This window comes from Gallinula chloropus (genome assembly GCF_964237585.1).
Source record: "Gallinula chloropus genome assembly, chromosome: 15".
In the NCBI taxonomy this organism is placed as follows: domain Eukaryota; kingdom Metazoa; phylum Chordata; class Aves; order Gruiformes; family Rallidae; genus Gallinula; species Gallinula chloropus.
In genome coordinates, this window is record NC_140100.1 from 17,252,004 (window position 1) to 17,278,458 (window position 26,455).

General features: G+C 57.0%; 2 protein-coding genes across 3 annotated transcripts; one reads left to right on the plus strand and one right to left on the minus strand.

The window, feature by feature from the left end:
- Window positions 1–7,131: 7,131 nt before the first annotated feature.
- NMRAL1 (NmrA like redox sensor 1) lies at window positions 7,132–11,513 on the plus strand (the record flags this gene model as incomplete). The annotated part of the gene is given in 6 exon segments (XM_084271035.1): window positions 7,132–7,171; window positions 7,389–7,425; window positions 7,427–7,616; window positions 9,039–9,288; window positions 9,780–9,970; window positions 11,343–11,513. Coding segments are annotated over 6 exon segments (879 nt in total).
- An 847-nt stretch (window positions 11,514–12,360) lies between these two features.
- Window positions 12,361–26,442, minus strand: DNAJA3 (DnaJ heat shock protein family (Hsp40) member A3; the record flags this gene model as incomplete). 2 transcript variants are annotated; one of them, XM_084271204.1, is made up of 12 exons in its annotated part: window positions 12,361–13,477; window positions 14,472–14,588; window positions 16,643–16,740; window positions 17,811–17,926; window positions 19,390–19,518; window positions 20,411–20,475; window positions 21,659–21,806; window positions 22,782–22,934; window positions 24,026–24,232; window positions 25,478–25,561; window positions 25,986–26,110; window positions 26,223–26,442. In XM_084271204.1, the coding sequence occupies 11 exons, from the start codon at window positions 26,422–26,424 to the stop codon at window positions 14,485–14,487; spliced, it is 1,431 nt and encodes a 476-aa protein (XP_084127330.1). In that variant the 3' UTR covers window positions 12,361–13,477; window positions 14,472–14,484. The 2 variants fall into 2 exon arrangements, with proteins under 2 accessions (XP_084127330.1, XP_084127329.1); XM_084271203.1 differs by lacking the exon at window positions 14,472–14,588 and having other exon boundaries at window positions 26,223–26,424.
- Between the last annotated feature and the right edge of the window lie 13 nt (window positions 26,443–26,455).

Here is a 26,455-nt window from a genome sequence, read left to right on the forward strand (position 1 = left end):
GGGACTTCAGCACAGCCTCACCAACAGACACCACTTGCTCTCTTTGGTCCAGGGAGAAAGCACAAATGGAGCCTGACCAGAAAGACTTGTTTGAGTTTCTGGTCTGTGTTTAGGTCTACAGCACAAGGCTCAGGTGCTTGCAACATCTCCTTTGCAGAGTTTTCTCATGCTGAGGGTTATGTCTCCCACCAGCCAACAGGAGGGCTCAGCCACCAGCAGCAGCCCAGCCCTGCAGCTGGGCTGCAGGAGGGAGCACCAGGCACAGCATCTTCAGGAGCTGAGCCCCTCCCAGGCTGGGTTTCTCATCAGGACCCCTTCACAGCACATCCCATGGAGCAGGGTCAGTGTCTGACCGGCACTGGGAACCAAGCACCATCCCACCCCCATCTGCACACAGGGTTTCACACGTGGCTTGGACAAGCCTTTGTAAGGGTGGGGGTTGCTGTTGTGTCTGCACTCAGGTTTTCCCTGCCAGGGGAGAAACCCAAGTCCTTTTGCTCTTCCTCAGCTGCCCGACTCTGACCCCTGGCTTGGAGCTGCAGAGGGCTGTGCTCCTCCTGATGGTGATGGTGATCCCACAGCAAAGCCCCTTTCTCCATGCAGGGAGCAGCAGGGCTACAGCAGCAGCTCACCCTATTCTTCACCCCCCAGGCAGTGGCTTGGTCAATTAAGATACCATAAATTAAAGAAACTCGCTGAGCAATTCACAGCACAACGTTCAGCCTTTGATGTCTCCTTGTCTCTAACTAGCCTGGAAGGCTCAATTAAGTCTTTGCAGGCAGCAGTCCCCGGGTCTCTCTTCTTTGCCATGCAACTGAGACCACAGGCAAGATGCAAGAGGGCTTTGCTGTGTACAGCACAGCTCCCCACAGCCCTTCCTCTGCAAGGCAGCTGGTGAGAAAAAGCCCTTTGATGGGGGGGGGGGGAAGCCTGCTCTGACACCAGAGCCTGTTTGATGGGTCCTCTGATGCTTCTTCAAACTGTGATCCCGCTGCTGGAAGCAGGGATGCGTGCTCAGGGAAGCGGTGCTGGTTCCTGCCTGCCCTGCTGCAGCCCCAGGACTGCTGGAATAAGGAGCTGGAGGGCAGGAGGGGGCCCAGCCCAGCCTCTGGATGGTGGCTGCAAACCCCAGGGAGGGACATGGGCATGTTTGGCCTCTTGGTAGCATCTTGGCATTGATGCTTGTTTTGCTTCATATGGTTCAAGAACCCAGCCTGGGGGAAACTCCTCTCCCCTGAGGCTGCCCAGCCAATGCTAATATGGTCTTCCAGCAGTTTCAATCCCACATCCCACCATCCCACCACACTTGCTAGCAAATGGTCCCTACCCTAAACCCATCAGTGCCACAACAACCGTGCTGGAAGAGCCCTGACCACATGCAGACACAACCCCACGCCAAACAGCCGCTGTGTTTTTCACTGTATGTTTCCTGTTCCAACACCCAAATGGCCTGGCATGAACACCAGAAAACATGGACACAGAGGCAGCAGCTTCTGCTCATCTCTGGCTCTAGCTGTGTGCATGCTTTTCTGCTCCTGAATGTCCGACATGGAGCAAAAGCAGGTTGCCAGGAGATGGGAGATGGAGAGGCAGTCCTGAGGGGGTCACAGCACAAAGGTGGCTGGAGACAAGAGATATTTACTGCCTCTGTGCTCTACTCAGCCTCTCTAATGCTTGATTCTGGGGGTGGCTTTGGTCTCCACAGGGCAGCAGCCCCCCTTCCAGACAGACCCATGGCTCTGTGCTTTGGGAATCTGCCGAGGACTCAGGACTGTCCCATGTCCTCAACCATCACAGCGGCCACCAGCAGCACCGAGCGATGTCAGGCCTCAGCGCTCAGCAGTCAGAAACCTGTGGTCATCCCCCCACAAGGACTTGTGGGCAGGTTCACTGGCAGCTCCAGGGAACCTCAGGCAGTTCTTTCCACCCAGCAAATCCTCTGGGAGCCAACCTGCTGCTGTGGGCTGGAGACAGGGCTGTGCCTGTCTAGATAGGCAAGAAGTGCTGGGCAAGAGCTCCTGGATGGCTGCAGGGAAAGGACCCAGAAATGGGCTGATCTGCAGCGTTTGGGTATGTTTAAAGCTCTTTAAGCAAATGAATATCTGCATGGTTACCCAGGTGCCCAAAGCAGCAGAGAGATGCCCTCTCCAGCGCTGCTCCCTGTCCTCAAACCCTCAGCCCAGACCTTGCCTCCCCTGCACCCATCCCCACGGGGTTTGCAGGGCAGCTGATTGCTCACAGCCCTCCAGCGTGGGGCAATGCAGCTGGGTGCAGCTCAAGCCTGAGCAGCACAGAACCCGTCTCAGCGCCGGGCTCCCTCCCCCAGACATGGGAACGGAGAGAAACCAGCCCCACGAGACCTTCCCACCACTTCCTGGCTCGCTGGGTTTCCTCCAGCTCCTTTACCAGCACAGCTTCGGAGACCGGGTTTAGTGCTCCTGCCTTATATCCACCCTGAGCAGCCCCCATCACCCAGAAACATCTGCCAAGCCCAGGTCCCTGCTCATCCCCTTCTGCCCAGCAGATCCCGAAGCCAGGATGGAGGCTGCCACCTTTTGGCAGAACCAGAAAGGCTTCACGTTATTAATTGCTGTTAATTAAGCAAAGTTACAGGGTATCTTCTGCATTATGCCCAGTTACCACCCGAGCAGGTTGGCAGGTAATTCTCTGCAGCTTTACACACCACTTTCAGTTCCACTCTTGCTGATTCTGGAGCGGATTTAGGGCCAGTGAAGTTTCCTGTGGATGCAGAGTGATGCCCTGTGCCCAAACTCACCCCTACAGACTCAGTTTGGGGGGGGTGGGTTTTTCCCCCACCCCCCCCCACCCCTCCACCCAAAATAAGTGGGTCCAGAGGCAGCAGGAGTTAAATAGTGAGTTGTGGAGGCAAAGGGCCCTGAACTCTCTCTCAGGGTACTGCGACACCTCACCAGCTGCCTGATGAAGGCTGATGCAGTCACTGAGCCGATGGTGGCCCTGGGATGCTTTACCATGGACGTGCACAGAGCTGGTTGAAATGCAGATCCTCTCCCCTCAGACAGCTTCTGCCCCTCTCACCTAGCAGATCTCATCAGTGGAGCAAGCTGCTGCCAGCCTGCCTCCATCACCATCACCAGCCCCATCGGCCGGCCGCGGCAGAGACGCCAACGGCTGCGGTACCCACCCCAGCACCCCACTGGGGTTTGATGCTCGGGGGCAGCCCTGGTTTCTGGGGTTAAGGAGCATCATGAAAAGCATCCATGAGGTCTCAAGATGGAGACTTCTGTGCAAGGTGGCAATCTGTGGTGCCGAGCTCTGCCCTGGCTGCCCTGATCAACACACAACCCAACCCTTCCACGCAGCAGCCCAACGCCAGGTGCTGGTGACGTCTCAGTGGGTGACAGCACCCAGCTCATCCTGTCCCAGGCAGCCCCATACCTGTGGGATGCATAGAGCCCCTAATGACCCTAGAGCATGTAAACAACAGAAGGATTAAGCATAATGCACTAGCACAGTGCACACAGCCACGCATCCATGCTGAGTATCCATCCGTCCATCCATCCATCCATCCATCCATCCATCCATCCCTCCATCCATCCATCCATCCATCCATCCCCTCAACCTGCTCCCTGTGCCTCTGGCCACCACACAGTGCTGGGTGGGGAGGGTGGGGTTGGGCCTGCAGTGGATGGCTGAAGGAGCTACCAGCTGCAGCTTTGGAGACCTCAGTGTTGCCGTTCCCTCTGGGTGAACTCCAGGAATGGAGTCAGCAAGATGTGCTGAGCCCAGTCCCCACACAGGCCAGAGGGACAGGCAGCTCTGGTGTTGAAGGTCCATCAGTCTTGGACTGCCAACCAAGCCAGGCCCCTGCCCCACTCTGGTGCAGTTTTGCACCACTCCAGGGGTATGTTGCTAACCTCATCCTTTCCTATCATACTGGGGATCGGTTTCTGATGCTTGTTAAGTGGCATCAGTCCAGTACGTGCCGCTAACATGGAGGCCAGAGCCGACGCCACGCATGGCGGAGAGGTGTTGTGCCGGCAGCACAGCCTGGCTGCAGCTGCCCCCCAGCCTGGGCAAACAGCTGCAGGCAAGGGGACAGAATGTGTGACAAGAGCCAGGTCCCCCAGGGGTGACATCCCTCGGGGCCGCACCAGCGGCCATGCTGTGCCGTGCAGACTCGCTCTGCTGGGTGCGGCTGGCAGTTGGTGACGTCCCACCCACCCATCCCAAGGACCTCTGCCCAAGAGGCCCTGCCACGTGCCAGCCCAGCCACTCCATCACATGTGGCCATTGCAGCAAGAGGTCTGCCACAGCTCTTCCCCACGGGGTCACACTGCCTCCCCTTCTCCCTCCAAAGCAAAACCAGCCCCACCAAACCCTTACCTTGGCCTCGTGCCGCCTTCCCCTGGTCTGTGTGGGAGCGGGAGAGCAGAGAGGGCATCCCCATCGCAGCAGGAGGACGCAGCCCCTCCATGCCCCCCGCTCAGCCCTTTATCCCCAGAGCTTTCCCTCCTCCTCGCCCGGATGCTGAGGGTCACAAGGCAGAGAAAGGAAGCCACCCCAGGTGGTGGCCGCTGTCTCCAGCGGGGGGGAACACAGAGCTGATGGGAGCCAGCAGCCGGGGTGATGCTCCAGCCAGTGAAGCAGGACCCCCCCTTCCCCAGCCACCCGCCGACACCGTTTCCAGCCCGGTGGCTTTTTGCCTCTTTACAGTTTCTTGCTCACCTCTTCCTGTGCTGCCGTAGGTCTCGATCTTCCTTCCTGCCAGCGCAGAGCCTATGCAAATCGATGTTGGTTATCTGCTGAACCCCAGCAGCACGTGGTAACCGCCCGTAGCCTGTATGAACCCCCCCCCTCCTCTCCCCCCCCCCCCCCCCCATCCCCCCCCATCCCCGCCCCGCCAGCGGGGTGCGTCCCGGCAGGATGCTCGGTGCACAGCCACGGCTGCTTTCTCCCAAGAGACCCACCAAACCAGGCTGAGCAACGGCCAAATCACACCCCATTCTTCCAGAGCAAATCCCCACCCTCGTCCCAGCCCAGGAGATTGGAGGGTTTTTGCTCCATAAGCCCCTCGCTGGCCAGGGACGCCGGGGAGAGCCCATGGAAGTGGCTGGTGTCACCGCAGCGCGGCGACATCTCCACGAGTCAGTTGAAGTTGTATCTTGCAAGATCAGCATCAAGGGGCAGGGATAAACTCCCTCCTCCCCCCGCAGCCGGTTTTGCCCCAGCGCTGAATGTTTCCTTGCATTCGGAGTCCGTCTCTGAAGAGCTGGATCTCCCAGCGCCAAGAAACGCCGCATCCGCACCTGAGGACCAGAGCAGCACCAGCAGGAGCCCCCTCCCCAGCAACGCTCAGGCAAGTGGTGCTGATCACTGGTTTGCATTCTAAAAAAACCCCACTGAACCTTAATTTGTGATTTCTGTAACAAGTTTTGGTGGCATTTAAGTAAATCCTGTAAGTTCTGAGATGCCAGGCAGGGAGGTCCCCTGCGGGCACCTGGGCAGGGTGGCACGGCAGCATCTGGACTCAAGGCAAATAATTCTGTTCTCCATGAGGCCCAGGGCTGAGCTGCAGAGCTCAGGGAAAGCCGGGGGGTGACCATGTCTCACCCAAATAACAGGATGATCACCACAGGGGGGTTAGCAGCCTGCTTTATGCTCAGCAGTTTGGGGTTTGGGGGGGATAAAAGCTCCTGCTGCTGGGTTAGTTTGGGAAGAGGTCAGAGTAAGCAGGTCAGCGATGGAAACAGATGAAAACAGCCTAACAGGTAGCTCTAATGAAGCTACATCTTAATCTATAATTGCACATCTTTCCCTCCAACCAGCCCAACTGAGTGGTGGGTGATGTCAGAGATGCCGGCAGAGATGCTGGCAGAGATGCTGGCAGAGATGCTGGCAGCTGATGGAGCTCCCACTGTGGGGAGGATAGTGGTGCGGGCTCAGAGCCCGATCACCTGCGTGTGGTGAACTGTGTTTGGGGAGGAGAGGTGTGGGCAAGCAGGAGTTTGGACCTCCAGCCACTGCTCGGGGCTGTGCATCTCCCAGGGATTGCTCTCTGGGGGTCCTACCCCGGCTGCCCCTGGCACAGCGTTAAAACGGGGCTCCTCTCCGGAGCGAGGGGTCTGTGGGTGATTCTCTGCCGCTGGTTTCAGAAGAGGTGGAGCTGGGAAGTCCCTGGTACCTAAAGATCCCTGACATCAGAAATTACTGTGCCGCACCTCCTGCTTCACAGTCATTCATTTACGCTAATAAGGCATCCGAATTAGTCATTTGCAAACGTATGTAACATGTCCCCCATACACTTCCCAGGCTGTTTCCTTGATTCAACCCCAAATTTCCTGATATATTCAGCAAGCTCAACCTGTGGAGCTCCCGGCGGGATGAGTTTGACTTGGACCCGTCCCTCTAAGCGGCCCGGCGCAGCTCAGGGGTGACAGAGGTCCCAGGGGTGGTCAGAAAAGCCCCAGGGAGGACTCTGTTTATTTTGACTCGCCCGGGTTGCTCAGCAAGGGGTGACCAGGGACCGTTCCCCGAGCTCAGCCCAACGCAGGCGGCATTCGCCTGGGGATGAGGGACCGTCCCATCCCGGGCGGGAGCAGGGGGATGCTCCATGGGCACAGGCGGGATTCCACCCCGAGGAAAGCACGTTACCGGAGGACCGGCTATCGCAGCGCGGGGGTCTACGAGCCTCGGGATGCCCCCGGGCCGTCGGGGGGGGCAGGGGTACGACCCCACCGGGGGGCTGCGCCGCTGCTCGCGGACTTTAGACGGGCAGGGATTGAGGACGGATGGGATCAGCTCGGCTCGGGGGGCGGGACCGGGGCGGGGCGGACAGGCGAGGCCGGAACACAACCAAGCGGGCCCGGGTCGAGCTGAGTAGAACTGACCGGAGCCCAACCGAGCCGCGCCGAGCCGAGCCGGGTTCAGCCGAGCCCAGCCCAGCCCAGCCCAGGTGAGATGGGGAGGTGAAGCCCGGGGCTCCGCGCTGCCCTGGGCACCCGTCGAGGCCGCCGGTGGGTCCCTACAGCCGCCCCTTCCCCTTCCTCCTCCCGTGCCCCAGCCGGGCCGGGCCGGGGGGCTGAGCCGCCCGTGTGGCGACTTCTCTGTGTCTCGCCCCAGCCAGAGCCCCGGCAGCGTCTCCGTCGCCTCATGGCCGCGAAGAAACTGATCGTGGTGTTCGGGGCAACCGGTGAGTGCGCGGGGAAAGGCCGGGCCCCTGCCCGGGGCTCCCCCCGCGCACCGGGCGGGGGTCGGGGCCGCCGGGGGGGGGCGAGGCCCGTGTCGGGCCGTGCGGGGGGCCGGGGGGCTGCGGGGAGAGCGGGGGGGGGGTGGGACGGCCCCGCCTCGCCGCCCTGCGAGAGCGGGTCCCGGGGAAGGCGGGTGTGTGAGCGGCTCTGCGCCCACAGGGGCCCAGGGGGGCTGCGTGGCCCGGGCGCTGCTGGATGCAGGTCCGGGCGGTGACGCGCAGCCCCGCGAAGAAGGAGGCGCAGGAGCTGCAGCAGCGGGGAGCCGAGGTGGTGAAGGCGGATCAGGACGACGAGGCGTCGCTGGAGCTGGCTTTGGCCGGGGCTTACGGAGCCTTCATCGTAACCGACTTCTGGGAGCACTGCAGCAAGGAGAGGGAGATCGCACAGGTACCGCGCTGGGTTTAACCGGCTCCCCCTGCAGAACAGCCTGGGCTGGAGGGCTGGGGGCACAGCCACCTGGCATTGGGGTCGCTCCTTGGGACACCCAGCGTGGCCTTGCCAGCCCTGGCAGCTCAAGTGGCCGGTCCGGAGGAGTCCCAGGGCCTCACACACAAACCAGATGCCAATTCTTGCAAAGCCAGAACTTGCTCCCCATTCCCTCGTGGCTGTCTGGCTCCAGAGCCTGGTGCCTTCAGCGGGTTACCACATGCCAGGAGACTTGTGGACAGAGAGCGCTGCCCGGGAGCCAGAGTAACAGGAGCACTGCCCACAGTCCTGGGTCTCAAAATGTGGTACCAGAAATCCTGGCGCCTTCCCCAAGGGTGGTGTTCACAGAATCACAGAGTCACAAGGTTGGAAGAGACCTCTGAAGGTCATCAAGTCCAACCATTCCCATCCTAAGCTAAACCAGATCCCTGAGCACCTCATCTCCCCTCTGTTAAACACACCCAGGGAAGGGGACTCAGCCCCTCCCTGGGCAGCCTGGGCCAGGCCCTGACAACTCTGCCAGGGAAGAACTTTTCCCTCCCATCTGCTCTGACCCTGCCCTGGGGCAGCTTGAGCCCATTGCCCCTTGTCCCATCTCCTGTCCCCTGGCTGAAGAGACCATCGCCCACCTCTCTGCACCCTCCTGGCAGGTAGTTGTAGGTGGTGATAAGGTCTCCCCTCAGCCTCCCCTTCTCCAGGCTGAACACCCCCAGCTCCCTCAGCTGCTCCTCAGAGGATTTGCCCTCCAGCCCCTTCCCCAGCCTGGTTGCCCTTCTCTGGACTCGCTCCAGGACCTCAATGTCCTTCTGATGGTGAGGAGCCCAGAACTGGACCCAGCACTCGAGGTGCAGCCTCACCAGTGCCCAGTCCAGGGGCACAATCCCCTCCCCAGACCTACTGGCCACACTGTTTCTGACACAAGCCAGGATGCCATTGGCCTTCCTGGCTGCCCGGGCACACTCCTGGCTCATATTCAGCCTGGTGTCAACCAACAGCCTGTCACCCTTGGACAGGTTTCCCGAGGTGGGGTGATTGTTACACCAACGAGCAAAAGATGAGATGTGTTAGGGCAGGTACAGCAGATCTTTAGGGCTGGTGCTTATGTGCTTGGTGGGGGAGTTTTAGTGCCAAAGCTGCAGAGTGCGTGGCCTTCCTAACGTAGGATGGTGTAAGCAGGGGACACAGCTCCACCTGGGCAGCTGGCAGGGCTCACTGGGTCTTCTCAGCCCTGGTTCCAGCCGAGGCCTTGGGCTGCCAGACGCTGAGGAGCCGGTGTGTTAGGGATCCTGTCCTCCTGACCAGCGCAAGGACGGGCACGTGGTGGGGGGTGGGCGAGCGGCCCGGCGTGTCCCATTCCCCCTTCTCACAGCCGGCTTCACCCAGGGCAAGCGGCTGGCTGAGCTGTCGAAGCGCCTCGGTCTGCGCCACGTGGTGTACAGCGGCCTGGAGAGCGTGAAGCAGCTGACGGGGGGGCAGCTGGAGGTGCCGCACTTCGACGGCAAAGGCGAGGTGGAGGAGTACTTCCGGGCAGCCGCCGTTCCCGCCACCTCCGTCCGGCTCCCCTTCTACTTCGAGAACTTCCTCTCCAGCTTCAAGCCACAGAAGGTCTCGCAGGGAGATGCCCTTGTCCTGGGTAAGACAGGACCTCTCGCTCCCCAGGGCACTGTCTGTAGTCTCATCTGCTGTGCGGAGGCTCACGGCAGGGTGGTGGAACCACCAGCGCTGCAGGCTGATGGGGAAAGGAGGCCTGTGCCAGCTTCACCTCAGCAAGTTGCTGCTGCATTATGATCCTTCGGGCCTGTTCCGTGGCCTGCAAGAAATATGTGAGATCCTGGCCTTGCTCCTGGTGCTGAGGGTGTCGCTGGACACCCTGAGTCCCTGCAAGTGGGGTGTTGGGGGTCAGAGGTGGGGCTGCAGGTCTAGGGGAGTCACCGTGCTGCTCTGAGTGATCACAGTCTCCTGGATCAGCCCTGCAGGTGCTCTCTTGGCTTGTCACGCTGGTGGGTGCTCCAGGCTCTTCCTTGCCTTGTGCCCAGAGGCTGGGTTAACCCCAGCTGTACCTCCTCAGAGCTGGGCTCACTCAGGTGGGGCTGCGCTCTGACTGGGATCAATCTCTCCGTACAGAGCTGCCCATGGGGGATACCCCCATGGATGGGATGGCGGTGGAGGACGTTGGGCCTGTTGTGCTTTCCCTGCTGAAGTCCCCAGAGGTGTACATAGGGCAAGTGATCGGGCTGAGCACTGGGAAGCTCACGGAGGCAGAGTACGCTGCTGTCCTCTCGCAACAGACGGGCAAGACTGTGGAAGCCAGCAAGGTAGGAGGCACTCCTTGGTGAGTGTCATGCTCTTGAGGAGGGGGGAAGGTGGCTCGGGGCCCTGCAGCCTGCCTTGAGGCAGGAGGGGCAGTGGGGGGATGATCCTTGCCCCTTCCCACCAGCTAGATGTATCACAGGTCCTGGCCCAGGCCCCGTACAGGGGCTGAGCACAGACCGTGGTGGCAATCCAAGTGCTGTCCTGCCCCAGCAGCCAGCTCAGGAGGCCCTTGTAAGCTCAGTGTACAGGTTCTGCACAACCTGGCTCTGGTGTCCAGGGTGAATCCTGCTGCCCCTGAGTGCAGCCTGAGCACACGCTGGCACCAAACTGCCTTGTTGTGTTGTCACTGGGACAACTCCAGCCCACAGGGTGTTCTGGGGGCAGGTGTGCGCCTGTCTCTGAGCGATGCTGGGAGCCAGAGGGCTCCAGAAGAGCCAGGGACTGGGCACCTACAGAACAGGTCTTTGCTTGTGGCACTCCCTTCAGCAGGTCTTCCCTGGGGCTTTGCTGTGTCATGCTCACAGCCCCTGCCCTCTCCTGCCCTGTGACCTCTCTGTTTGCATTGGGTTGTGCTGCTCCCCTTGGCAGGCAGTGAATGAGGGGTGTGGTGTCTCTCTGCTTGGAGGACAAAGCACGTTTTGGCAGAACCACAGCACCTCTGATGCTCTCTGCAGGTTCTGCTCTGCCAGGGACAAGTGAGCAGCACTCATCTTCCCAGGGTGCAGCGTGGAAGGACTGTGATCCAACCTTAGATGCAGGCAGGGAGGGTGGGTACTGGGGCTGCTCAGGCTCTCCAGAGCTCTCCTGTATCCACCAAGCTTGTGTTTCTTGACCCCCTCAGCCACAGCTCATACTCCAGGCAGGGAAGGGCTCCCTTGTAGCTGCTCTAAGCCTCGGCTGTGGGGAGGAGGGATTTGTGTGCCAGAGTTGGGTGCTGTCCCCAAGTTGGTTGGGCTGTTCCCTGCCAGGCAGGGCTGTGGGGTGCTGTGGTGGCCGCAGCTTTGGGCGATGGCTGGATCTGAGCAGAGCCAGAGGAAGCTCCTGAGCATCTATCCAGCATGATTTCAACACCACCACCCTCTCTTACACTGCAGCTGGAGGAGAGGTGGACTGGGAAGCACTCCTGGGTCAGCACTAACCAAGACACAGTGATCTGCTTCATCCCACCACAAAGCCTTGCCCTCACGCTGCAGGACTGCTGCTTCCTGTGCATAACCCCCCACTGAAATGACTTGCAGGGCACCAGATCCCTCCTCCCCAGCCAACAGAACACAGCAGCCCTCTCTGCTTCCCTGCCCAAGTGTAAGGGAAGAGCCCCAGCAGGGGCTGCCCTGTGACAACACTGGGGTTTAACCTCCCAGTTCTTGTTTGCAGCTCTCCCCAGAGGAGTATGAGAAACGTGGCTTCCCTGGGGCCAAGGAGCTGGCTGCCATGTTCCGTTTCTATGCCCTGAAGCCAGACCGCGACGTGGACCTGACCATGAAGCTCAACCCCAAGGCCCGCACCTTCCCTCAGTGGGTGGCAGACAATAAGGCTGCCTTCTGACCCTCCCCTCCCTCCTCTTCCTCCTCAGCTTCTGCAGCAGGAACTGGCCAAGGAGGAGGTGAGCTGCACTGCCCCATGCTGCCTTTCCCCTGGCTCCCCGGGAAGAGCTGGGTGCTCCAGGGCTCCTCTGCAGCTTGGCTGGGACCAGTTCCAGCAGAACAAAAGGCTGTGCAGCTGCAGGCAGGTGGGGGAAGCGCTACCTTTGCACTCCAGCTTTAGGGAGGTGTTTGTTTAGCGATTCTGGGTGCTTTCAGGGTGGTGGGTGGTGGCAGCAGCGCTTTGCTAGGATCACTCTTTCCCAGGCAGCTCCGAGCACACAGCACCACTCCCTGGGCTCAAGGTGTAGTAGCTCAGGGCAGCGCCTTCTCCGCAGGGACTGGCCCACAACCAGCGCTGGCCAAAGGCTCCTAAGCCACCAGAAACCCCTGGGGGTTCTGCCTGGAGGCCGGGCTCAGGCCCCGCAGGTCAGCCAGCGTGCTGGAGCCTGCAGCCCGTGGGGACAGCACAGTGACAGCCTGTGCTCAGGTCCCTGCTCTGCTTGGGCAGCTCTCAGCTGCAGCCTGGCCCCAGGCTCCCAGAGCCCACATCTCAGTCACTGCCCTTGCGAGCAGAGTAAGACCTTCCCAAGCCTGTCCAACCTTAGGATTTAAGGCTTAACTTAAAACAGCTCCTTCCCCCACCCCACCATCTGCTCAGAGAGCTCTGGCAGTCCTTGCCTGCGCTTCAGTCACAGCCATCAGCCAGGTACTTGAGCCATCTCCCTCTCCTCTCCTTGCCTTGCTGTTCCTGGGGGAGGGAAAGTGGGTGACAGGCAACGCTGGAAGAGTAGACAAGGCAGCAAGGCACAGCAGGTGTTAAATATCTTTATGAAGTCACTCTTATTTACATGGATACAGAATCACTTTACAGACAGTTTCATCAGGAGGCAGCACGTGCTTTATTTCAGCAGATTAAGGAGGGCAGGACTTCCACAGCTCTGTTGACCTGGTGGGTTAGTATGTGGGCTGCTGGTACTTGCACAGCGTAACTAACAACAGCGGGCTCGGAGTCACCATGAAATACTCACTGTGAGCTCAGCTCCACCTGGAAGGGGAGATCCCTTCCCCTGTGTTCTCACACACGTAGGATATGCTATGGGTGTTGTGCTAATGGAATAAAAGGCTTTGTCCCAAAACTGGCAAAGGGCTTGGTGGTAAAACTTGTACCTGTTCAGAGGCGACAGCATCTGTGTTGTAACTGTAGGGAATTTGGGGGGGGGGCTGGGGGGGGAAAGAAGAGGGGGAGACCTGATGTGAAGTGCAGATTCCATGGCTGCTCTTCGTGCAGGAAATCAGCAGGACTAAGGAAGCCCCTGGCTGTGGAGGGAGCCAGGGCAGCTGGGCAGCACGAGCCCCAGCCCCAGGGAGATGTCCCATGCAGGACAGTGAGGAGAGCTGTCCTAAAGATGGGGCTGAAACTCACTGTCCCACCAAGTCTCCTGGGAGAAGTTCAGAAGGGATAAGCTCACCGAGCACATGTAGCCTTCAGAAGGGCCTCTGAGCGAGCAGCAGCCACCTGGGGCTCCGTACAGCGAGCTGCTCCGCTCTGTGCTGGGAAGGACAACTATTAATTGGTGTCTCCACTGTTTTGGGTTCTAAATAATACTTCAACTTTTAATTTGGACTAAATCAGCTTCCAGCAGCAGCAGCAGCAGCAGGGTCTGCAGAGCAACCTCACACGAGTGCCGCATTTCCACAAAGCCGGCGTGTCGCCTTCATCCCCACGTCCTGGGATGGTGGGTGGGTGGGTTTGGTAATGGTGATGATCACTGGGGCCTCAGTGGTTCGTAGCCTCTCCCAGCTGGGGTTCCTCAGGGTGCTGCTGACCCAACTCCTTCGCTCTCCAGAGCCTGCTGCCAGGAAGAGTCATCCCCCACTCAAAGATGAGCTGCTGTGCCGGCTCTTAGTTTCCAGTCGAGCGCTTCCCTGCGGTCAAATCAAGAGAGAAACTGAATGTTTCCTGAGCAAACCAGCCTCACAGCAAAGCCAATGCCAGCAGGCCCTGTGAGCAGGCAGTGCTGCAGCTCAGGGTGCCAGAATGGCACCAGAAGGGCACCCTGAGCTGCAGCATTCCCGCTCACACAGCAGCGGGGGGCTCACACGGCGCTCGGGGGCTGCTGTGCTTCCTGCCAAAGACTGATCCCTTCTTCGTGCCCTAAGCCCGCAGCAGGGGTGAGGTCAGGCTGAGCACACAGGCTCTGGAGGCTCCACAGGCTGGCCCACACCTCCCAGCATGCCCAGGCTTTGCGGTGGCAGCAGGAGTGCCCAAGCCAAGGGGAACAGGCTCGGTGCTCTGGTCGGGTAGAGCCACTGAGTGGACAAGGAGACAGCCACAGGGGAGGGCAGCAGCTGCCCTGCAGACTTAAATCTGCATTTCTGCTGCAGCAACAATGCCTTTTAGTCCCTGGCCCTTTGTTCCAAGTCATAGACTGGTCTGGGTTGGAAAGGACCCCAAGGATCCCAGAGCTCCAACCCCCTGCCACAGGCAGGGCCACCAACCTCCAGGCCTGGAGCTACACAAGGTTGCCCAGGGCCACATCCAACCTGGCCTTGAACACCCCCAGGGACGGGGCACCCACCCCCTCTCTGGGCAGCCTGTTCCAGCCCCTCACCACTCTCTCTGGAAAGAACTTCCCCCTAATATCTCATCTCACCCTTCCCTCCTCCAGCTTCACTCCATCCCCCTTGTCCTGCCATGATCTCCCCTTTTAACAGGCTGATTCCCTCCTGTTTGTATGCTCCCTTCAGGGACTGGAAGGTCACAGGGGGGGCAAGCTGGGGCTTTTCACACCGGTGGCTGGAAGGCCTGAGGCTCAGTGAGAAGCAAAGCTGTGTGCTTTTACTGCTTCTCCCTCCCAAGTAGTCCAAATTCTGCTTAGGGTGGGGGGAAGATGACAATAAAACACAAGAGCCCTCCTACCTCAGATGGGGTGTCAGGAGCTAAACATTTTCTTAAGTTTGGAAAGGAATCCCTCCTTGTTCTCCTCAGCCTCAGGCCTATCCCCGCCGGCGGCAGCGCGAGCCGTGGCCCTGCCACCTGGACACAAACAGCAAAGGGCTGCAGTCAGAGACACCTCCCACCAGCAGCCACCCCTGATGGAGTGAGAGGGTTATTTTACATGGGCAACTCTCAGGTCAGCTGGTTTTACCAGCATCCTCCTCATGCTCTGCCTGTCACCCACAATACAGGCCACTCGCCCAGAGCATGAACCCAGGGAACGCTGTTCCCTGCCCCTCTCCCCAGCCCTCCCAGCCAGCAAGGGAATTCTGCTGCACAATCAAGTCAGGGACCCCCCTCAGGCTTTGGAAACAAGCACTTGGAAGTGAGAGTTTGCCACTAAAAACAAGTTGTTAACTTGACCATGCTCCAGCCAAGACTTCACAGGGGAAAAACAAGAAGCTGTGCTGGTGGTCCCTGGAACCATCCCTCTTCCTGTCTCATGGTCGTTGGGAGCCTCCAGAGCAAAGGAGTGCAAAGCCATTCCAGGGGGCTGCTTCAGGTGATTTCAAGCAATGCTCAGACAGTTACCAAGGAGAAAACAAACTCAGGCTACAGTGAAAAGGGCCACAAGTACTTCAGAACCAGTGTCCACATAAGGAATAGTTCAGAGTGTCCAGGTAAGGAATCTTCCTGGCAGCAACAAGCATTATTTCCCTGTAATAAACAGGTCCTAAGAAGGTGTTTGTCCCTCCAGAAGCAGCTATCACAAGAACAAAAGAAACCTCCTGGCTAATCTGCTTTTTCTGCAGGAAAACCAGCACCAAGACACCCTCCAGATCCTTCCCAAGCTGTTCTACACACAGAGCACACAAAGCCCCATCCTCCCCCTGCTGACTGCTGGGCTCAGACTGATGCAATGCTGTGAAACACCCGAGGCTGAACACACCCCCATCCACTCAGGTTGTTTCTGCTTCCCAGAGGAAGGACAGGCTCCCAGCAGCAGCCTGGCTCTGTGCTGCAAGCCACTGGTGTCGTTTTTAATCCCCACTGCAGCTTCACTGGGGTACAAACCAGCAGGTTTGCTTGTTAAAAACCCTATTTGGGAGCATTTTTATTTCTTTTGGCACATAAACATCTTTTTAAAAAGCTAGAATGGAAGTTTTGTATTTAGAGATCTCTCCCTTTTCCCCCCAAATGGAAGAGACTTCACTTCTGTGTTCTGAAAGCACTGACATGGGTCAGGATGTGGTGGGTACTGCCTTCCACCATCCTGAACTTCAGCCAGGGATCATCTGGCAGCTTTGTAACACTCTCACTTCTGTGTAGCTGTACACAGTCAGAAACACCCTCCTTTGGTTTCCAGCACAGAAAGAAATCTAGCTGGCTTCAAGGAGTTCCTTGTTCTGGTAGGAGAACAGAAGAGATGGGTTTCTAGTACCAAAGATAAAGCTTCCTGCCTTACTGTCTGACTGCACATTTTGCCTCTAGCTGCTGCACCTGGGTCCCTCAGTCCCAAAGCTTGAAAGATGCAACTGCTGAATCAAAATTGTGAACCTGGAGCTGAAAGAGCAGCTTTAAAGCCCTCCCAGCTGACTTCACTTCCCTCCATCAGGCTGGATGCTGTCTACTGATGAATGTTTCTACCCCAGGTTCCACCTCCCTGTGCAGAGAGAAGGGCTTAGAGCAGCCTTGGCAGCAGTGCTCCCCTTCAGCTGTCAAGGAGAAACGTCCCTGCTGTGGTCAAAAGCACAATCCCACAGAAAACCAGCCTGAAGCACGTTCTCTTCTTCTACCTCTGCAACTCAGACAAGTTATTTAAGGCACTGGGGCAGGAGCAGGGAGCAGAAGGCATCCATCACCACAGCAAGATGCCCCACAGCTCATCAGGACCCTGGAGTAGCACAATACCTGCTCTCCACTCATGCACAGTAAGTATTCAAAGGAAAGCCTTGTGGGAAGAGGCTCCCCCCTTGCTTTGTGCTCCAGCCTTTTAACACCCCACTAGAACCATTCCTAAACCACACCATGCTTGGCAGGTTGTGTTCTCAAAGCAACCACGGCTCAGCTTGCTGCCCAGGAAGCCTCGGGAAGCGCCCTGTGCTCCCTCCCACACCAGCTCCAGGAGGGAGGAGCAGCAGTTCCCCCCCTACCTGAGGCTGTGTTAGTGACCCCGTTCACCGTGCCCTCCACGTCGGCCTCCTCCTCGGCGTAGCTCATCATCAGGGCCCTCTGGCGATCGGTCAGCCTCCTGCAGGTCACAGCGGGTGTTGGTTACAGCTCTCTTTAGGGACAGGTGTATCTACAGCCCCCCCTAACCTTCTCCAGCAACATGCACGGGAGGCAGCTACTGCAAGGACAAGGTCAAGCCACCTGCAAGTCCCTGCAGTGCCCTTCAAACAGGCTGCAGAGAATGAGCCCCCATGGGAGAGGAGAGACACAACTCACAGTGTTTGACCAAGCTGCAGTGAAACCTCTTGTAGAGCCCTACTCTGCCCTGGCAAGGCTGAGAGCTGGAGCTGAGAAGAGAAGGTTGAGAGGGGATCTCACCAGCACTGATCAGATCTAAAGGGGGGCATCCAGAGGATGGGGCCAGGCTCTTCCCAGTGGTGCCTGATGACAGGACAAGGGGCACTGGGCACAAACTGGAACACAGGAAGGTCCATCCCAACATGAGGAAAAACTTCTTCCCTCTGTGGGTGCCCAAGCCCTGGGCCAGGTTGCCCACAGAGGCTAGGGAGGCTCCTTCTCTGGGGAGATCCCAAACCCACCTGGACACTGTCCTGTGCAGCCTGCTCAAGGGGATCCTGCTTTAGGGGGGCTGGACTGGGGGATCTCCAGAGGTCCCCACTGACCCCACCAGTCAGGGACTTGTGAGATGCAACAAAAACACACATCCACTGGGGAGCCCTCAGGAAATGAGCTCCCCTGTTCAGTGCTGCAGTGCAAGCTGAAAAGTTTCCTTCACCACAGGAGCAGAGGGCAGCCAAGCAGTCTGAAAAGCAACTGCAAGGAGCTCTGTTCCTCTGAGCTGTAGGTGAGAGAGCACAGAACACTGAATTCATGGGACTGGCTTCCAGACAGAATCACAGATAGCCAGGAGCATCCCCAGGGCAAGAACTGCTTAGGTATTTCCAGGCTTTAGGATTTTTAGAACTGGGTTGCCAAATGGTATTAATAGACACAAAAAGAGTCTGTCTGGCATCAGAATTAAAAGCAGAGTGAGAAATTAATGGATAAAGCAGTAAGGAACTTTCACAATGACATTTTTTTTGCAAAAAGTTTGAAGATTTCACAGCAACTTGCACGAGTTCTACTTACTGAGGCACTTTTATCTTTATGTGGATGTAGTGGTCTCCGTAGCCGTAACTGTTAACCCTGGGAATGCCTTTCCCACTCATTCGAATCCTCTGGTCTGGCTGAATACCAGGGGGTATCTACAAACACAGAGGTGTCACCTTTATTACTCCTGTAACCATTTATAGAGCAATTACATGACATGTCTGTAAAAGATAACTACTCCTTCAAAGCAGGCTGGGTGAGACTGGTACAGTCATGCACCTGAGAGGAGGTGTAACAAGGCCAAGTGCAGACAGCTGCACATGGGCATAACAACCCCCTGCAGCACTACAGGCTGGGGGAGACTGGCTGGAGAGCTGTCAGGCAGAGAAGGACCTGGGGGTGTTGGGTGGCTGCAGGCTGAATATGAGCCAGCAGCGTGCCCAGGCAGCCAGGAAGGCCAATGGCATCCTGGCTTGTATCAAAAACAGCATGGCCAGTAGGTCTGGGGAGGGGATTGTGCCCCTGGACTGGGCACTGGTGAGGCTGCACCTCCAGTGCTGGGTCCAGTTCTGGGCTCCTCACCATCAGAAGGACATGGAGGGCCTGGAGCAAGTCCAGAGAAGGGCAACCAGGCTGGGGAAGGGGCTGGAGGGCAAATCCTCTGAGGAGCAGCTGAGGGAGCTGGGGGTGTTCAGCCTGGAGAAGAGGAGGCTGAGGGGAGACCTTCTCCCCACCTCCACTGCCCTGCCAGGAGGGTGCAGAGAGGTGGGTGATGGTCTCTTCAGCCAGGGGACAGGAGATGGGACAAGGGGCAATGGGCTCAAGCTGCCCCAGGGCAGGGTCAGAGCAGATATTAGAAAAAAAATTTTGACTGAAAGAGTTGGTGTGTAGCAATGTAAGAGGGGAGTGGGTTTGTGGCCCCCTCAGATTTATTGCCACACAGCTCAACTCCCATAAAATCAGGCCTGGGGGTTGTGCAAAGTTATGTTAAGGCATAACTGGAATGCAGTAACAGCAGAGCAGATGTCTGTGAGAACAGGAGCTTGCAAGAAAAACCATGAGATAAGGAAATGCAAGAATGTTAACAACTGCCTTGAAAAGGAACAAAGTGACTGTGTAGTCTTAACCAATTATTAGCCATAGTGAGACTCATGTCAGGTGGGTGAACTAACAGCTAACCAGCAGCAATGTAATGGAACTCGTGCACTGATCTAGAAACCTATAGAAGCTGTGTGTGTGTTTCAATAAAGGAGCTCAGCACTGATCACATTGATCTGAGTTGAGTCTGCAGAACTTCAGCATTGTCAAGGCCTGGCCCAGGCTGCCCAGGGAGGGGCTGAGTCACCTTCCCTGGGTGTGTTTAACAGAGGGGAGATGAGGTGCTCAGGGATCTGGTTTAGCTTAGGATGGGAATGGTTGGACTTGATGGTCTTAAAAGGTCTTTTCCAACCTGGTGATTGTGTGATTCTGTGATCAAGCAGGTGTGACACTCAACCCTGAGGAGTCTGAAAGCAACACTGGCAGATTTAGGAGATTTGCACCATCCTTTCTGCAAAGGAGAAGTCTCTGCTGTCCCACACTGACTTACTCCCCAGGTCTTCCACGTAGTGGTACTCACCGCGATGCTGATTGTCTCATACAAGCCTTGACACCTGGCTGTGCCTCCCAGAACAGCCTGTGCTATTGAAATAAGGAGGTCTGAATGGATGTCTGCTCCGTTTCTTCTGAACACAGAGCTCTTCTGAACCTGAAAGGCAGGCAGTTCCAACAAGAAGTGAGCACCCCAGCACACAGTTCTCAGGGTAAACTGCTCTGAAGGCTCTCTGAAGAAAACTGATCAGAATGCTGCAGCCAGACCCTTTTACCAGCCACAAACCACACAGCTAACAAGGCCAAGTTAATGCTTGGTCTTTTAGAAACACACAGCTCTTGACATAAGCCTCATTAGCCAGAGCTTAGGGGGATGCCTGCTTCCTATCTCAGCACCTCCCTCCCCTAATCCTGTTTGTTAATTTATCACCATCAGTATGATCTGTGGAGACAGAGCGATGCTGCCTTGTCCAAAACCACACACAGGGGAAAGCCAGGAGAAAAGAGCACCTGTGCAGCAGCCTCACAAGCTGGAAGAGGGTTAAATCCTCTGCCAAAAAGGGGCTGAAAGAAACGTTCTCCTTAAGAGAGATGTGTGGGATGGGATGCCTTACAGAAGAGGGCCCCAGCTACACAACCCATCTGGAGCACCACTGAACATGGAGTGTCACTGGAGCAGCTGGGCTCTGGCAGGCACCCCGCAGCCCTCCCTGCCACTCCCGCCCGCGCAAGCGGACAGCTCCTTCCCATCTGCAAGTCCAAGGCTCAGGGTATCAAGAACCAGCTCTGCATTTTGATGCACACTGCTCCAGGCCTCATCCTGGAGCAAGCAGCAGGGTTCTTCATGAGCAGAGGGAACGTTACACCGCTTGTTACAATGCAGACCTGCCACCTCAGAAAGTTCATGTGGCTCAGGTTACCTCAGCTGCTTCAGGGGATCGCTGGCTCCTCCTCTGTCCCCCACTCAGTCAGGCTTCCCAGGCAGTTGTGGAGGGAACAAGCAACCCACTTACATACTGCAAACAGCCAACAACACTAACAATACGTACCCTGAAGGTGATGAAAATCTCCTTCTTCCCCACAGGCATCCGAACTGTCTGCCCATCCTCAACACCTGCAAGCAGAATAAAACAAGGGGGCATTACCCTGTGTTGTAACCTGCATGTTACTGGATAGCTACAACTCTTGCTGTACCCAGGAGCACGAGGCACGAGCCCTGGCAGTGGGCAGGCAGCACAGTAACACTCTCCACATGAGCTGCAGCTGGAGGAAGGAAGTGTCAGCACGCAATTACACCTGGTGGTCACTACACCCCAGGCAGTCTTGTCACTTCAGTCCCTTACAGAATTCTTTTGGGAAAAGCATCAGACTGAGGAACAGCAGGCAGCCTCCACAAGCTGCAGGAAAATTCCAGGCTGCTCACCCAGGCTGGTCTTGAAGAAGGAAATCTTCAGCCCCACCACTCATTTTATGCTCTCTGGTGAGGAAGAGCATCAGAACACTTTCCTAATCCAAGCTAAAGCTTTCAAGATTCCCACCCTCCTTTTATCATTCTTCAAAAGCCACCTAGAAGGATCCATGCAAGAACCAAACCCTCAGCTCAGGAAGGGCAAAGCAAACATTTATATCCACAGCCAGAAAGTTCATCTCCTTTCTAGCCCTCTCAATTGCCAAGCCATCAGCCTGCTCTGTTCTCAAGGTAACTTGTCTGCAGCAAAACTTCTTACGTTGCTCTCACGTTTGTACCTGGCAGGGACCGGCCACACTTTGGAGGCAAATCATAGCATCCCAGACTGGTCTGAGTTGGAAGGGACCCCAAGTGTCACAGAGCTCCAACCCCCTGCCACAGGCAGGGACACCAACCTCCAGGCCTGGAGCTACACAAGGTTGCCCAGGGCCACATCCAACCTGGCCCTGAACGCCCCCAAGGGATGGGGCACCCACCCCCTCTCTGGGCAGCCCGTTCCAGCCCCTCACCACTCTCTCTGTAAAAAACTTCCCCCTAATATCTAATTTGAACATTCCTTCCTTTAGCTTTAATACATCCCCCTTGTCCTGCCATTATCTACCCTTTGAACAAGCTGATTCCCCTCCTGTTCCTCTGCTCCCTTCAGGGACTGGCAGGCTGCAATGAGGTCCCCCCACAGCCTTCTCTTCTCCAGGCTGACCCAGCCCAGCTCCCTCAGCCTCTCTCCGTAGGGGAGCTGCTCCAGCCCTCTGAGCATCTTGTTGTTGGCCAGGTGGAAGAAGTAACTATAGGTATTGAACAGGGAGCAGCAGCAAAGTACAGCACTAACCAGCTGGCACAGGAACCATCACTGTCTTCTTCTGTTTGGTTTGCCCAGTCCCTCGACACATGACGCATGGCGTTGTTATGATGCTACCACGACCGCCGCATCGCCGGCACGTAGATCGCATTACAAAAGGGCCGGTATTGATCGTCTCCTGGTGAAGAACAGATAGATCATACAGAGCCAGTACCTTTTACTTACACAGAATGCTGCCAGGGACCTCTGAGTCCCTCTAGCTGCACACACAACCTGACAGGACAGCGACACCCTTCACAAGGGCTGGAGCAGCAAACGGGCTCAGGAATCCCGCAAGGATGCCACTTGTGAGAAGCTGGATCAGGTTCAGTTGCCATCGTGTTCCCATTGCTGCTGAAAACCACTGTGACACCAAGCAAGTGCCTGGCATGGAGAGGGAACATCACACTTCATCTCCAGGATTTACTGCATGAGCAGGACTTGCAGGGCTGGTTCACAAGAAGCCACAAACATCTGCAGCTTGAGGAACCCAAGGACAACCTGCCTGTGTGATTTAGTGCCAGTGCCCAGGGAAATGCCAGGGAGACTAAGCTATGGACTGCACTCAGCCACCCGCCAGACTAAAGCGCGTGAGGGAAGAGCAGGAAGAGCTCTCGGCCTCCTCTGACCCACCACACCTGTTCTGCACAGGAGGATATTCTGGTCACAGACTGGGCTGCTGGTATCCATTCTGATGCGTGGAAATCAAAGCCTGCAGCTTGATCAATACCCTCAGCAACGTGCTGTCCTGGTTCACACATCTTCTTATTTCGTGATTAACCCCAGGCTATCGTTTCCTTCCTCCTCCTCTCACCCTTCCACTCCAAGTCTCCCATTTAATGCCCAAGTAATTTCAGAGCTGTTACATTTTCCAAACACGATTTGCTGGACATACCATGCCAGATGACCTAGCCCCAAGGGCAGGTGATTCAGCTGGGCAGAGCACTTACTCAAGAGAAAGAAAATCTTCCCAGCGCACGGTAACATCACGTCCACGTTAACTCAGCTTCACCCAAGGTAAGCTGATGACTGTAGCAAGGATGTTTCCTGTGGAAGGGACTGACTTACCCCAACAAGGAAAATCCCTGCAGAACCTGCCTTAAAGAGCACTCACCATGCCCGTGCCGCTGCAGTAGTGACAGCGCTGTAGTTTGGTACCAGGCTCGTTTCCTTTACCGTCGCAGCGCTCGCAGGAGTCAGTGATGTTCACCACGATCTCCTTGTTCACACCTTTTGCAGCTTGGGTGAACGTCAGTTCCATGATGTACTGTACAGGAGACATCAACATCAATCTACAGCTGACATGCAACAGGGTCTTAAGCAGACTGGAATTGGGTCAGGCCAAGTATCAAACAGTGCTTAAAATACATCCAGGTAAGAGTGGGGAGGGGGAAGAAGCGGAGTCAGAAGGGCTCTGCCTCCCTCAGGGAAGCGATTGCCTGCGCCTCAGAAATCAAAACAGGTGTAGAAGGACAGCAGTTGACATGGGACTGATGAGCACACCAGTCTGATGAACAGTTGTGTCACAGAAAGGAGATTTAAAAATATAAAAGAAGGGAATAAAAATAAGAGTCAGGAGTTTTTCTGCCCTCAGGAAAACTCATAATACTGCCAAAAGCTTTCTTTCACAGGATTGCAGCAACAGGTGAGGGAGGAGGTTCTCAACCCCTATGAAGCCCAGGCTCGGCTCTTCCTCCACAGACTCCAGATCAGCAAAGGTGACCACACAAAACAACAAATTCTGTCTGTAAGAGCAAGGGCAGGTTTTGTACAGCCAGAAGCACTGAGTACCCAGTGGCTCCACAGGCAGCAGGAGAACCAATGCTGTCAGTGCTTTAGAAGGGCACTGAGCTACAGTACAAAGGCCAAGACTTAGGTTTTGTTTTATTATGGGCTCCACTGCAAAGTTAAGCCAATTAAGTTGCAAAATTAAGCCAATTAAACAGTCAAACCTAACGCTGGAAGGCTTGTTTTATAGCTAAAAGGTATTCTGTGGGTTTTAGCATTACAGATCAAAGCAGACCTATGTAAATCAACATGCAGCAGCGAAGGTGCCTCTATGAGGAGGGAATCATTTGGCAGCACCAACTGGTGTTTGCACACACCAGATGAAGTAGCTGAAGTCCAGCAAAAAATATTCTGCATGGAGGTGTGGAGAACATATCTACACAGCTTATCAAAAATACCTGACTCTCCCACCCACACAATGAGATGCCCACGTGCTGGCGTTCCCAGGAGCAAATCCTTTGCTTAGGCTCACTCCTGGAGCAATCCACCAGGCTGGCATCCCTCTCCAGCTTTGGAGCTTTCCATTTCCCGCTGTCGTTTCATTACTCAGAAGACAAAAGCACTTCATACCTCCTGAGGCTGGTCAAAGACATTCTGAAAATCACCGAAAGGGGACCCCGAAAACTCCCCGAAGATTTTCCGGAAGAGCTCCTCGGGGTCCATGGAGGGGCCGCTGCTCCAGTACTGCCGCCCGGCCCCGGCCCCCGCCGCGCCCGCATCGAAGCTGGCCGTGCCGTACGCATCGTACTGCTTCCGCTTCACTTCATCACTCAGCACCTGCGAGGCAGGAGGAGGATGGCATCAGGACAGGCCCCGAGCAGCTGGGCTCCCCGGGGCAATCCCCAGCTGCTGGCTGATGTTGTCACACAACACAATCCCAGCCTGGTCTGGGTTGGGAGGGACCCCAAGGATCACAGAGCTCCACCCCCCCTGCCACAGGCAGGGACACCAACCTCCAGGCCTGGAGCTACACAAGGTTGCCCAGGGCCACATCCAACCTGGCCTTGAACACCCCCAGGGATGGGGCACCCACCCCCTCTCTGGGCAGCCCCTTCCAGCCCCTCATCACTCTCTCTGGAAAGAACTTCCCCCTAATATCTCATCTAACCCTTCCCTCCTTCAGCTTCACTCCATCCCCCTTGTCCTGCCATTATCTACCCCTTTGAACAAGCTGATTCCCTCCTGTTCCTCTGCTCCCTTCAGGGACTGGAAGGCTGCAATGAGGTCCCCCCACAGCCTTCTCTTCTCCAGGCTGACCCAGCCCAGCTCCCTCAGCCTCTCTCCATAGGGGAGCTGCTCCAACCCTCTGATCATCTCTGTGGCTCCTCTCCAACAGCCCCACATCTTCCTTGTATTGGGGCCCCAGCTCTGGACACAGGACTGCAGCTGGGGCCTCACAGGGACAGAGCAGAGAGGGACAATCCCACACTCTCAAACTGTGTTGTCATCCCAGGGGTATCCCAGCAGTGCAGGAATAACTGAAAAGCTGCTTCTTCCCTGGGATCTCTCAGTTTGTCACCAGGAAAGCGACAAGATCTTACTAATGTATAATCTGTGAGAATAACTTATATAGTCATTAATACATCAGTGGCACGAGTGCTGGGGTACATCTGAAAACCCACAAGAGATCAAACCAGCACAAAAAGATTTCTGGGCAAGCTGAAGAGCAGGAAGAAATGGGCTGGGGGAGCACAGCAGAGGGTACCTCCATCTCAAACAGCTGGTAACCACTGCCAGCTTTTTCTGTTTGTTTAAGCTGACCCATAACTCCACAGTGGTGACCTGCCCTGCCAGCTGCTCACTGCTAAGAGCAAATGCTGAAAGAGCCCAAAACCCACCCAGTTAAATCAGGTATTGGGCTTAAGCAGCTGCCTGGAGACACCGCTGGGACAGAGGCACTCAGGCCTGAAGGAGAGCAGAAAACAGCCAGTGTCTTACAGGAAACACATGCAAGAAATGCTTCTCCCCCATCTACCCTCCAATTTTTCCTCCTTTTCACGGTGACACAGTCCTGCACGTTACCTCATAGGCTTCTGCCAGCTGAGAGAACTTCTCTTTAGCTTTAGGATCATCCTTATTTGTATCAGGGTGGTACTTCTTTGCCAACTAAAGAACAAAAATTGAACTATTAGAGACAGGCAGAACCAACTGACTTTAGTGTCTCTCGTGTGCCAGGAAAAACCCACCAGGCCAAGCGTGGCACTTGCTGTACGTTAGGGAACTCAAACCCTCCATTACCCACTGCCATCCCAACATAAGGAGCCACAGAAGCCGCTCCTGCCCCACAGAGGCTGCAGGACCTTCTGGGGACACCCAGCACCAGAGGGCAAGACCCCCAAACCGCTGTGATGAGCCTTCCCACCGCCACCTCCCCGCGGCCCCAAACACCGGCACCCCAGGGGCGCTTCTTGTCTTTGCCACACAAGAGCTGCTGCCGGCGGCTCCGACCCCTCCATCTGAGCACGGGCCTCAGCAGGGACCCCCGGCGGGAGTCCCCCCCCAGCCCCCGGGAGGCCCCGGTGGGACGTGCCTGGTAGTAGGCCTTCTTGATCTCCTTCTGGGTGGCGGAGCGGGGCACCCCCAGCACCTGGTAGTAGTCCTCCTTGGCGCGGGCCGCGGCGCTGGTGTGGAAGGCGGCGGCGGCGCGTTTCGTGCCTGCGGGAGAGGAGGGCAGAGGGGCCGGGGTGAGGGCCGGGCCGGCGCCGCGCAGGGCGAAGCGGCCTTGCCCGGCCCGCCGAGCCCCGCCGGTTCTCCCCCGCGCGCTCACCCGCGACGCAGAGCCCGGCGCGCGGCGGCAGCAGGAGGAGGCGGCGGGCGGCGCGGGCCGAGGCGGCGGCGGCGGCGGGCGGCGAGGGGACGCCGAGGCCCCGGACGAGCCAGAGGAGCGGCGGCCGCCCGTCCCCCGGCCCGCGACTCCTGGCAACGGCGGCGCCCGCCCCGAGCCAACGCGAAGAGCTCCCGGCCGCCATCTTGGCCCGCGCGCCGCGCTGCGCACGCGCC